This window comes from Saccopteryx bilineata, chromosome X (assembly GCF_036850765.1).
Source record: "Saccopteryx bilineata isolate mSacBil1 chromosome X, mSacBil1_pri_phased_curated, whole genome shotgun sequence".
Classification (NCBI taxonomy): Eukaryota; Metazoa; Chordata; class Mammalia; order Chiroptera; family Emballonuridae; genus Saccopteryx; species Saccopteryx bilineata.
Window position 1 is genome coordinate 128,412,532 of NC_089502.1, and position 13,132 is coordinate 128,425,663.

A 13,132-nucleotide genomic window follows, 5' to 3' on the forward strand; every position below is an offset into this window, starting at 1 on the left:
CTCGCCCGGCCGCCTCGCGCTCAAGATTCCCAGCCCACGTTCCTGGCGCCCAATCAGGGCGGCGAAAGCCAATTCCCAGCACCGCCCCGTGCCGCCCACACTGAGCTGGCGCTTTATGGCCGCTTAGCAACCGCCGGTGCAGGGGCGGAGCCTCCGGGAGGCGGAGCTTAAGTGCACACGCCGCGCGAAGCGCGACGCTCTGCAGCTTAGGGACGTCGCTTCTAGGCTTCGGAACTAAGCTTTCGCAGAATTTACTTAGTTGTACCGCTGTCACCTGCTCCCCGGCCCACTTGCGGTCGGAAGAATCCGGGCCCTATTCGGCCGCCGTAGCCGTCTCTCCGTAGTGGGCGGGGCCTATGCCGGGGTGACCCCTTCAGAGCCGCCGCTGCCAGCGACATGTTCAAGGTGAGAGCGTGGAGCCGGGTCACAACTGTCACCGCCCCTTCCCGGCCTCCAGGAGCCCTTCCCGCGCTCTCAGGGGCACCTGCGGGGACCAGGCCCTTCTCACCCCGAGGCTTTTTCTCGCTTTCGGGCTGGCTTCTTCTTGGTTCCGCGGTTTATTCACCTGTCCGCTTGGAGCCAGCGGCTGCCGGGCGGAGGCGTGAGACTCCGGGGTGGGTGGGTGGGGCCATTTGGTTCGTACTCTATTGAATGAAACACTTTGGAAAATTAAAGTACTCCCCCAAAATATCCACCTTTTCCCCGCTGGTGCCCTCTTGGGTTTGTGGGTAGAGTGAGGCCATCTCGGGGCAGTGCGGGGGTTCGGTTTTGGTTGCTTGGCAGGGTCAGGTTTCAGAACGTAGTGGTGTGAACGGGGGAGGGCCGTCCTGAGAAGCTGCTGCGGAATGTGGGGGTTGCTGGCATAGGCGTGGCTGGGTGAGGGGTGAAGCTGGAGCTTTGCTGTCTTACTTAGTGAACATTAGTATGGACAAGTCGACTTGTTTGTTTACATTTTATGAATTCGTGTCCTTTGAAAGAAATCGACTTCTACAGTGAAGACTTTGTTTGAAAGTCTGCTTTTTTACGTAGATTCTACTAAAAAAGTAAATAGTAGTTTCTATCATGAAAAACAAATGAAGCTATCAGAAATAGTCTGCAAGAAGCATAGCACCAATAAAATAGTGCTACTGAAATTTCAAAAATACTACTCAAGTTTTGTTGAGCTCTTACAATGAGTTTTGGGCACATTAATAAAGGCTATAGAATCAAAACATAGATTTTGCCTTCCAGTCCTGGCATTGCCACTTTCTAGCTGTTTGACCTTGGGCAAGTCACTTAACTTCTTTGTACCTGTATTCCTATTGGTGAAATTGGGGGAATAGCATCTACCTCATAGGTTGTTGTAAGGAATGAAGAAGTTAGTATGTGTAAAGCACTTGGAAGGGGCTCTGGCACATGGAAATACCATCTAAGCATTTGCTTTCATTTTATCTTAAGGCAGCTCACAGTTTTTATTTCATTTTGTTTTTTATTTGAGAGGGAGAGAGGAAGGGAGAGAAACATCCATCGATTTGTTGTTCCACTTAGTTGTGCATTCACTGGTTGAGTCTTGTATGTGCCCTGACCAGGGATCAAACCTGCAACCTTGGTGTATGGGGAGACACTAACACTCTAACCAACTGAGCTATCTGGCCAGGGCACAGCTCAGTTTAGTCAGGATGACAGATCCCATAAGCAGATTACATTCATTTGATTAAATTGTGTTGAACACCTATTATGTGCTAGAACAGGGGTCCCCAAACTACGGCCCGTGGGCCACATGCGGCCCCCTGAGGCCATTTATCCGGCCCCTGCCACACTTCCACAAGGGACACCTCTTTCATTGGTGGTCAGTAAGAGGAGCATCCTGTGTATGTGGCGGCGCCGCAAAGTGCGGCGTGGCTCACATATAGTACTACTTCCGGTGATATGTGACACACACATCACAGCTCCAGAAGCGTGTCATATCACTTGTTATGGCTAGCAGTGACAAATATGGAACCGGACATTGACCATCTCATTAGCCAAAAGCAGGCCCATAGTTCCCATTGAAATACTGGTCAGTTTGTTGATTTAAATTTACTTGTTCTTTATTTTAAATATTGTATTTGTTCCCGTTTTGTTTTTTTTTTTTACTTTAAAATAAGATATGTGCCGTGTGCATCAGGATTTGTTCATAGTTTTTTTTTATAGTCCGGCCCTCCAACGGTCTGAGGGACAGTGAACTGGCCCCCTGTGTAAAAAGTTTGGGGACCCCTGTGCTAGAAGCTCAGCTCAGTGTTAGGGTTGCATGGGCAAGAGGTGCGCTGAGATCAGTTTACATGGGTAGCAACAAGGTACTGTGGAGTAAAAAGGGGAGCAGGATCCTGCCTAACCAGGAGTTCTTAACTTGTGGTCCTCAGCCCCTAAAAATGTCTGGGTGGAATCCAGGGAGTCCCTGGTCGCTGACAGAAAAAGAATCTTTATATTCACCAATCTCCAACTGAAATTTAGCAATTTCTTCATTTATGAGTGTAGGTAACTGTCTCAGTTATCTATTGCGGGAGAATGAACCCCTACAAGCCAGGGCCTTAAAACAACAGTGATTTATTTTCACCATCTGTGGGGTTGGCTGGGCAGTTCTGGCATCCCCCAGCAGCTGAATTCAGCTGGTGGTTACACTACAAGGTGGTCTTACTCCCATGTCTGGGGGCTTGGTACCCCTCAATGTGCCGAACATGGGCTTCCTCGAATGGTTACTGGATTCCAAAAGGGCAAGTCCCAATATGCAAACTTACCTGTTTGCATCACATTTGCTGATGTCAAGGCAAGTCACATGGACAACCCCAGTGTCAATGTGATGAGAAACTCCATCATAAGATCATGGATATGAGAAGGTGTGGTCCCTGGGAGCCATTAATTTAATCAGCAACTACAGCAACAAATCACAACAGCAGTACCTGTCACCAGTAGAAGTCCAAAACCAATGCAAGTGACATTTTCACATCACATTACAGTTGCAGATGTCATTTATGCTCATCATTTATGCTGTAATTACTTTAGAATTACAGTAGTTACAGGACTCACTGTTAGATCTTTTTATTTAATGGGCTAGTAAAGAAGCACATATTACTACATCAGATTTTGGGTTTAAAAATATTTTTATAACTATTATAATTTAATTGGCATTTTATTTAATTAGAAATACTACTTGGAAAGGGGTCCATAGGGCTCAGCAGACTGCCAAAGAAGTCCACGGCACAGCCTGACCTGTGGTGCTGCAGTGGATAAAGCGTCAACCTGGAACATTGAAGTCACTGGTTCGAAACCCTGGGCTTGCCTGGTCAAGGCATGTATGGGAGTTGATGCTTCCTGCACCTCCCCCCTTCTCTCTCTTCTCTTTAAAATGAATAATAATAAAAAAGGTCTTTTAAGAAGTCCACGGCACAAAAAGGCAAGAATTCCTGGGAACTTCAGGAGAGGCTTCACAGAGGAGACATTTAAATTCAGTTTTGAGAGTCAAGTAGGAGCTCCTGAGGGGGGTGAGCTGAGGACCATCAGCGCTGGCACTCCATCGAGGGATGTGCTAGTGACTCAGTTCTGTGGTGTCAGGGAAAGATATAGTGAGTTGACATGATTCAAACTTGTAGTTGGAGACTGACCCGTGGTGGCGCAGTGGATAAAGCGTCAACCTGGAACGCTGAGGTCGCCGGTTTGAAACCCTGGGCTTGCCTGGTCAAGGCACATATGGGAGTTGACGCTTCCTGCTCCTCCCCCCCTTCTCTCTCTCTCTCTCTCATGCTTTCTGTCTCTCTCTCTAAAATAAAGTCTTAAAAAAAGTTTAAAGATACAAAAGGATAAACATTAAAGAAAAACAAACCAGCCTGACCAGGTGGTGGCACAGTGGATAGAGCGTCGGACTGGGATGCGGAAGGACCCAGGTTCGAGACCCCGAGGTCGCCAGCTTGAGCGCAGGCTCATCTGGCTTGAGCAAAGAGCTCACCAGCTTGGACCCAAGGTCGCTGGCTCCAGCAGGGGGTTGCTCGGTCTGCTGAAGGCCCACGGTCAAGGCACATGTGAGAAAGCAATCAATGAACAACTAAGAAGTCGCAATGCGCAACGAGAAACTGATGATTGATGCTTCTCATCTCTCTCCGTTCCTGTCTGTCTGTCCCTGTCTATCTCTGCCTCTGTAAAAAAAAAAAAAAAAAAAAAAAAGATTTAAAGAAAAACAAACCACTTGTAGTTGGAGGAGAAAAGATGCAAGAAACCAAGAGAACACCAAAGTACAAGGAGTAGGCAGAGGAAAAGGGGAGGCCAGAGATGTTCAAGGAGCAACTTTTGAGAAGTAGAAGCACAAAAAAAATGATATTTAGAAAATTAAGGGAGGAAAGTTTCAAGGACAGGCTATGTTAGGATGCTTTCAGCTGGGAAAACCCAGTTGCATAAATAGTAAGGAAAATTATCTGACAAAGACCAGAGGAAGGGTGGACTCCTGTGGCTCAACAATGTCCTCAAGGACCCAGTCTCTTCTTGGCTTCCAACAGTGAGATTTGGTTCCCCTGTAGTTGCAAGGTGACTGCGTATACCATATGCTTCCCATTCACTAGGTCAAGAGAAATGGGGGGAGGGGACAAAACTCCCAAGCTTGGATTATTGGATTATTCTCTTTCTCCAGTCTGACTGGACCAACTTAGGTCAGCTGTCTGCCCCTGACCCTTCAGCGATCACAAGAGGAATGTCATGCTCTGATTGGTTTAATTACAGGGTCATCTCTGGATATGGTCACTTTGCCTTAACCAGATGGGAGAGAAATGAATTTGTGTACACAGTGGGGGAATGGAGACTGGACGTGCAAGCAGCAATGCCCATTACAGAAAGATGAGTTAGATGAGTTTGGCGATGTGTTCGTGGGTTGGGCAACTTGGAAAGTGTTCATGATATATGTAGGTTTACTAATGGAAGTGGAAGCTAAGTCAATATGGTTGGTGACTAAGAGAAGCGTAAATGTGCACAGTGATTGAGAAGCTTGATTGTCAAGGGAAGGAGGTAAAATATGCTCACTGGAAGGACATGTTGGGTCAAGATTCTAGAGTTGTTTTGTGGTTGTTGCAGTATTCAAGATTTGGCAATGTTTATGGCCTAGGGAAGAATGTGAGGAGAGCTTTTACAAGAGAGAATTCCTCAGCTTTAAAAGGCGGAGAGATATTCCCTCCCTCCTGTGAGATGGACGGAGAAGGATGGGAGTGATTGTAGACCAGTGGTTCTCATCTGGATGGTACCACCACCTTTGAGTACTTGGGTTCTTCAGATCTTTAATTTAGTTGTGTTGAGCATTTATATACTGAAATATAATTCTTAAAGATCTTTCCCTTGTTACCATCAAATCAGTCTAGTGGTCTCTTTTGTTTGGACTTATATGTGTAAGTGGATGATGAATTTTATTTAAAGATAGGAAAAGAGTTACTTTTAAAATATTAGTTATCAAATGGTAGTGTTAGGCCTAGTCGCTGAGAGCCAGTGCTTTGCAAACTGTAACGTGCATGTGACTCTTCTTAAAATGCAGCTTCTGATTCGGTAGATCTGGAATGGGGCCTCAGATTCTCCACTTTTAACAAGCTCCTGGCTTATATCGATGCTGCTGCTCTCCCATCACACTTTGAATAGCAAGAACTGAGGCAAATTGGTGGATGAATGGTTTCTTGTATTTTCAAGGTGAGTGAGTTTATGAGTGTGGCGGGATGTGAAAGGGGCAGTGACCAAGGAGCAAAAAAGATAAGTGAGAGGCTTTGAGGGTTCTGCTGAGAGCTGCTAGGGGAGGTCTTGTAATTGCAGCCCTGGAGTGGGGACAGAGCAAATAGTAGGATTGTTCTGGTTTGGGGAGTTACCAGCTTGGGTCACCTGGGACTGGAGGACAAAGGAGTTGATAGTATAGGCGTTGGTGGAAAAAGTACAGTGTGTTTGACTGGATATGTGCATACACAATTAAAATATTTGAACTGTAACTATTGTTTTGATTAAACTATTCATCTTCAGGTCAGCAGGGGGCACTGTTGGATTAAAAAACTCAGTAAGCTAGATCCTCCTTCTGAAGCATAAAGGTTGCTGGTTCGATCCCTGGGCAAGGCACATGCAGGAACAGGTTGATACTCCTGTCTCTCTCTCCATTCCTCTCTCTTTAGCCTGACCTGTGGTGGCACAGTCGATAAAGCATCAACCCGGAATGCTGCGGTCGCCAGTTTGACACCTTGGGCTTGCCCTGTCAAGGCACATACTAGAAGCTACTACTGGGAGTTGATGCTTCCCGTTCCTCCCCCTCATTTCTTTCTCTCCTCTCTCTAAAATCAATAAATAAAATCTTTAGCCCTGGCAAGACAGCTTGGTTGCTTAGACCATCATCCTGGTACACAAAGGTTTCCAGTTCGATTCCTGATCAGGGCACTTAAAAAAAGAAAGAAAAAACACATTTGAAAAGCTGCCCAGTATTTGCCTTTTTTTTGTAGGAAGTAGCTTTTTGGAGTGATGCTTCAGGAAGCTTGAATATCGACTGCATACACCCAGTTACCGGATTCACATTACTAGATTCCACTCATTACACAAATGTTTATCATGGTCCAGCTATGGGTTGGGCACCGTTCCGCTCCCTTGTGGGTACAAATGAAGAGACCCAGTTATTACCTAGGAGAGAGCCCCCAAATTTGGCCACACATCAGAATTAGTCAAGGAACAAATAGTTTCCAGAGCCCTGGCCACAGATCAGATTTAGTTTATAAGCGAGGTCCAGGAACCTCTAGTTTTGAAAAACACACACACAAAGCCCCAGATGACTGTGAAACTTGCATTTCAGGAGCTCACAGTGCTGTTAGCGCAAACATAAACAGCCCATTCCAGTGCAGTGGGGTAAATGCTCTGATGTAGAAAGTGTTGGGGAAATTCAGAGCAGCGGGTCTCAAGCTTGACTGGCACACTAGAACCCCCGAGGCCTTTATCAGTCCCGGTGCCTGGGCTGGACCCAGAACAATGCCAGCAGAATCTCCAGGGTTGGCATCTAGGCATCTAGGTTTTAGAGCTTGCAACCAACTTTCAGAACCACTGGCCTAGAGGAGGGAGTGCCAGCAGGTGGCATTAGGAGACTTTGTAGAGGAGGCCATGCTTGCGCTGACCTTTGAAGCTGGACAGACAAGTTTGGAAGGGCCTCCAAGTAGAGCAGAAAAGGGCACACAAGGGCACAGAATTTAGTGCAATGTGGAGACCTTGGGCCTCACTGTGTTACGGTGGGGAAGATACCCAGGTTCTCTGTAGCTGGGCCCCTATCTATAAAACAAGGGTGAGACTAGCACCAACCTCATTGTTGTGTATACTAAATGAACTCAGGCATGAAGCTTAGCACAGTGCTCGGTGTAAAGTGAGTCTCAATAAATGATCTGCTAGTAGCTCTTACTTGGCCTCTCGTAGGAGGCTGCTACAGTAGTGTTATGGTGGTGCACATAATGGGGGCTTTCCGAAGATATTTATTCAGAACTTGGTAGTTGACTGGATGTGGCGGAGGAGGGAGAAGGAGAAGTCAAGGGTGCCGTTCAAGCTTTTGGCTTAGAAAATCCAGTGCCTCTTAGAACCACTCATTGAAATGGGAAAGGGTTCTTCGAAAAAGGCCAGGTTTGGTTTGGGCGGAGATGACAATTTGATTTTGAAGAGGTAGGGCTTGTTGAAATATCTGTGGACATTAAGAGGTGATCTTCAGTTGACAAGGAGCCCAAGGCCGTGGAGTTTTCATGTGAGAGATGTGGGCAGGAGATGAAGACTCTTCAGATGCACGAGGGTGAGAAGGTTACCTAGTGAACGCTGGTCTGCATCAGTTCCTTCCCTAAGGACAGCTGTGACTTGTTCTGGGCGCTCACTGCTCAGAGGAGCCGACTGTATCTTTGGCTGTAGGGCTTTATTACCTCACATGTTCTTTGTAGCTGTTTGGTCTTTATGTAATATGCCTTTATTGCCTATCTTACTTTCTGTAATTAATTTTCTTACCATGAATAATATGTTACTAGTACAAACCGAGGGGAGAATTACACTGCTAAATGGAAAAGGGAAGCCATGTGTAAACTAGAAAAGAAATACTGTAACTTTATTTTAATTGAATATTATTTGAGTGTTATTTTTCTTCCCTTACAATTTAAGCATCTCTAAGGGAATCCTCCATGAGGAATTCGTGTGAATACCTTTTTACTCACATAAATACATATTTATGTGCAGAATTAACGGGATGTGTTTCCTTTCTCAACCGTGAATGATGTTGGATGGTTGATCATGAAGAAGAGGAAACTGCCCTTACTGCTGGGCTTGGTCAGAGAGCACAGGCTCAGCTTTTAGTTGTAGTGGTTCTGGTTTCTGGCTGAGTGGCCTGAATGAGGTTTCTTTCTAAAAAACAATTTTAATAATTTATTTATTCATTTGAGAGAGAGAGAGAGAAGGGGTGGAAGAGGAGCAGGAAGCATCAACTCCCATATATGCCTTGACCAGGCAAGCCCAGGGTTTCGAACCGGCGACCTCAGTGATCCAGGTCGATGCTTTATCCACTGCACCACCACAGGTCAGGCTGAATGAGGTTTCTTTATCTCTCAGAATCTCGTTATCAAGGGTACTGTGGGGACACTAATATGCCCCTCCATAATATGCACAGGATATTTGGGAGATTCAAATGAGATAATGTTTGTGAAAAGCACAGTAAACTACAAAGCACAATATGAATGTCAAGTGTTTTCAATTCCTTCTGCAGTACTTCTGTCCACTGAAGTGATCTGGAGTTTCCAGTTAGCACTGTGGACTCAGGACTATAAAATGTAGACCAGGCCCTGCCCAATTGCTCAGTCTGTTGCAGGGGTCCCCAAACTACGGCTCGCTCGCGGGCCGCATGCGGCCCCCTGAGGCCATTTATCCGGCCCCCGCCGCACTTCCAGAAGGGGCACCTCTTTCATTGGTGGTCAGTGAGAGGAACACATTGACCATCTCATTAGCCAAAAGCCGGCCCATAGTTCCCATTGAAATACTGGTCAGTTTGTTGATTTACATTTACTTGTTCTTTATTTTAAATATTGTATTTGTTCCCGTTTTGTTTTTTTACTTTAAAATAAGATATGTGCAATGTGCATAGGGATTTGTTTATAGTTTTTTTTTTTTATAGTCCGGCCCTCCAACGGTCTGAGGGACAGTGAACTGGCCCCTGTGTAAAAAGCTTGAGGACCCCTGGTTTAGAGTGTAGCCTCGAAATGCAAAGATTATGGGTTTGATCCCTGGTCAGGGTACATCAGGGAAGCAATCAATGAATGCAAAACTAGGTAGAATGCAAATAAATGCCTCTCTTTTCTCTCTCCCCCTTCCTCTCTCTAAAATCAATCAATCAATACTATTTTTTTTTTTAAATGTAGATCAGCCCTGGCCAGAGAGCTCGGTTGGTTGGACTGTTGTTCCAAAGTGCAGAGGTTGCCAGTTCAATCCCTGGTCGGGGCACATATAGGAACAGATGTTCCTGTCTCTCTCTCTCTCTTCCTTCCTCCCTCTAAAACCAGTGAAATAAACATTTTTTTAAACATCAAAAGTAGATCAGACATGGATAAATTCACTTCTCATGTGAAACTGAATTGTGCTTAGGCCACTGTAACACTCTTCCATCTACTTCTAAAACGCATCGTCTTTCATGTGCAGCTAACACTGGCAGAAGAGAAGGAAGCAGTAAATGAATTAAATATACCTTGAGGGAATGAGGGGCAGAGACAAAATGGAGAACAGCAGATAACGTGCTAGCCATTTTTGATAAATGAATTTATTACCCCATGGGGCCTATGCATATTTGTAGACTTTTATGATATAAAAGTTTAATTTCTAATCTGTATGGATGTGTACTCCACACCCGCGTCCTTTCTAGACTAAACTGGAACTTCTTAGAGGCTAGGAAATGAATTTTGATGTTTATTTGTATGGTACATTTAAAATTACTGCAAGTAATTAGATATATAACAAATCTCTAAAAGGAAGAAATCTTTATAGCAAACATACATACCTATTTCAAATATTTGAGAGTTGAGTTATTTATAATATAACAGGAAGCCACCAAAAGATTTTTTAAATGAAGGGATTAAAAGAGTTTGTACAGTTGACTTTTCTGCAATAATGCTTACATGGAATTTTAGAGTTAGTGCATGTAACATGAAACCGTGTAGATATTTGCAGGGAAAAGAAATCTCAGTCTAAAGATATATTTTTGAACTTAGAGGTTATTTGTTTTTTACTTTTGCTGAGTTATTCTTAATTGCGTAACCTCATGTTAGTTTTGTTAGAAAGCTTGAACTGTGCCAGTTTCTTAATATAGTGGATTTTAAAACTCATGTTCATTGTATATTAAAACTTGTAGAAACAAGAACAAGGGTTGTAGAGTTTTCAATATCCTGAGAGCCTGTAACTTTGAATAGTAAGCTGTGTCTGCATGATAATAGCATTATAGATAGTACAGCTGTATTTTTTAAAATTGATTTTAGAAAGAGAAAGAGAAACACTGATTTGTTGTTCCAGTTATTTATGCATTTGGTTGTTGATTTTTGTATACGCCCTGACCAGGCATTGAACCCACAACCTTGGCGTGTAGGAGCAACTCTCTAACCAACTGAGCTACCCAGCCAGGGCCTGCAGCTGTATTTTGAATGAATATTGTCTTAAAGGCACTTTAAATATATATATATATATATATTTTATTTTTATTTTTTTGTATTTTTCTGGAGTTGGAAACGGGGAGGCAGTCAGACAGACTCCTGCATGCACCCAACCGGGATCTACCCGGCATGCCCACCAGGAGACGATGCTCTGCCCATCTGGGGCGTCGCTCTGTTGCAACCAGAGCCATTCTAGCGCCTGAGGCAGAGGCCACAGAGCCATCCTCAGTGCCCGGGCAAACTTTGCTCCAATGGAGCCTTGGCTGCAGGAGGGGAAGAGAGAGACAGAGAGGAAGGAGAGGGGGAGGGGTGGAGAAGCAGATGGGTGCTTCTCCTGTGTGCCCTGGCCGGGAATCGAACCCGGGACTCCACACCAGGCCGATACTCTACTACTGAGCCAACCAGCCAGGGCTAAAGGCCTTTTAAATATAATCACTGTTTGTTTGCTGCTTCTTTCTAATTTTTTGAAGCAATACAGTATTTTGGGTTTTTTTTTCAAACTGTAAGAGAAAGTTTATTTAGAAAGTCACAGAAGTAGACATGAGTGGTAGAAGAATGGACTCAGGAAACAAGTTACAAAGGCAAAAGAAGGGGTACTTGGAGCATAGGAGAGACAAAGGTAAAAGTAACAGCGCCTGGGGGTGAGGGAGAGAAAGAGCACAGCGTGCTCCCAGGACGGATACCTGGACAGTGCAGTGTGTTTTATTCGGAGCGCACACTGGCTCCAACAGAAGGATGTCTTCAGTTGGGTAAGATTGAGGAGCCTTCTGTGGGAGCTAGGGATAGATTCACAAGTGCATGTTCATTGCTTTAGATGGGGGGTACCCAGTGTTCTCTTTCTTTTCAGATATGTCTATTCATTCCTTTGGTTTTTTTAAATGGGATATATGAAAATAGTAATGCCACATTTTTCTCTTTTTCCCCATCTCACAAATGTCAGTCTTTTTGAAAGAGCAGCCTGTTTTTCTTTATGCTTGTTGAAATGAATCTTCTCTTGAGTTATAGAGGGGCTGATTCATGTGTCGCATTACGGCTTCAACTAGTGACTCATAAGCACCAAGTGATAGGAGGACTTTAACAAGTTTACTGAATCCTCTGATGATGGCTTACCCCACTTGGCTAATACTGATTCTGAACCTTTTCATGAAGTCACATTATTTGGGAACACTTAAAAGTTGTTGTGTATAGCCTGACCAGGCAGCGGTGCTGTGGATGGAACATCAACCCGGGACGCGAGCACCCAGGTTTGAACCCCGGAGGTTACCAGCTTGGGCGCGGGCTTGCTAGCCTGAGTGCCGGGTCTCAGGCCTGAGTGTGGAATCACGGGCATGGTCCCATGGTCGCTGGCTTGAGCCCAAGGTCGCTGGCTTAGCTGGAGCCCCTTTCCCCCCATCGGAACACATATGAGAAGCAATCAGTGAACAACTAAAAAGTGCCACAACTAGAAGTTGATGCTTCTCATCTCTCTCCTTTCCTGTCTGTCTCTGTCTCTCTAAAAAAAAAAAAATTGTATGTAGTCCAAATACTGACTTTTCTTGTTTTTGTTACTTGTTTTTGCAGAAAGTTTCATTATGAATCCAGATTATCATAGCTGACTTGAGCTTTGCACATGATTTCTTTTTCAAAAGAAATTTTCTGTTTTCTTTTCCTTAAAGACGAACGAGCCCGTGACTAACAGATGAGGTGGAAGACAGTTGTCGTCAGTGAACGTGGCATTCACTGTGCACACAGTGGTCTATTAGGAAACGAAAGTTATTAGGAAATGTTCTGTCTCTGTGTGCACAGCGATCTATTAGGAAGTAAAACCTAGATAGACTTCACTTTTGGCAGAAGAGCCCTTCCTCTTAGAAAATGTAGATTGTTTTTTAGTTGCTTGAAAATACAGAAACATTTGAAAGACATGTCTTGAAGTAGATGTTCCCCTGTGACTTTGTTTCCTACCTGTGTTCCCTTAACTCAGGAAAGAATGAATGGATTTTGGGATGGCATTCCGAGAAAGAGAGGAAAAAATGAAAATATATATATATACTGTACATATATTGTAGATTTGGATAAGCAGTGGTAAATTTCTGACTGAATGAGGAAGTTCAAAATATTTGAAACATGGTAAATTACATGTCCTCTGTGTTCCAAGTCTGTGAAACCAGAACAGCCCAACCAGATGACTCCAAACCTGCCCAAAGAAACAATTATCTCACTTTTTGGCCCTGAGATTTCTTTCCTGTTTATCAGACAAATTTATTACTTTTTTTGGGTGAATTTAACAAAATCTGATAATGGTTTTTAATGAGTAAAAAATGAAACAATTACAGATGAAACATCCTTTTTTTACTTTGCTGACCTAATTTTGTGGTGAATTCTGCTCTCTGAAGATAAAATAGAAGTTGGCTTTCTGTGAGAAAAAGATAAATGTTATTCTTAAAGACAGCCTCATTTTTTTCTTTAGTCATCTATTTAGGCCACAGTGTGTTTAT

General features: G+C 44.1%; 1 protein-coding gene across 2 annotated transcripts in view; it reads left to right on the plus strand.

The window, feature by feature from the left end:
• The first annotated feature begins 157 nt into the window (after positions 1-157).
• APOO (apolipoprotein O) overlaps positions 158-13,132 on the plus strand; it is a 66,889-nt gene continuing 53,914 nt past the window's right edge. Inside the window, exon 1 of one of the 2 annotated variants that reach the window (XM_066248987.1) lies at positions 158-405. In XM_066248987.1, the coding sequence (XP_066105084.1) occupies positions 397-405 (9 nt within the window). In that variant the 5' untranslated portion in view covers positions 158-396. The remainder of the gene's footprint in view (positions 406-13,132) is intronic. The other variant, XM_066248986.1, reaches the window with a different exon arrangement.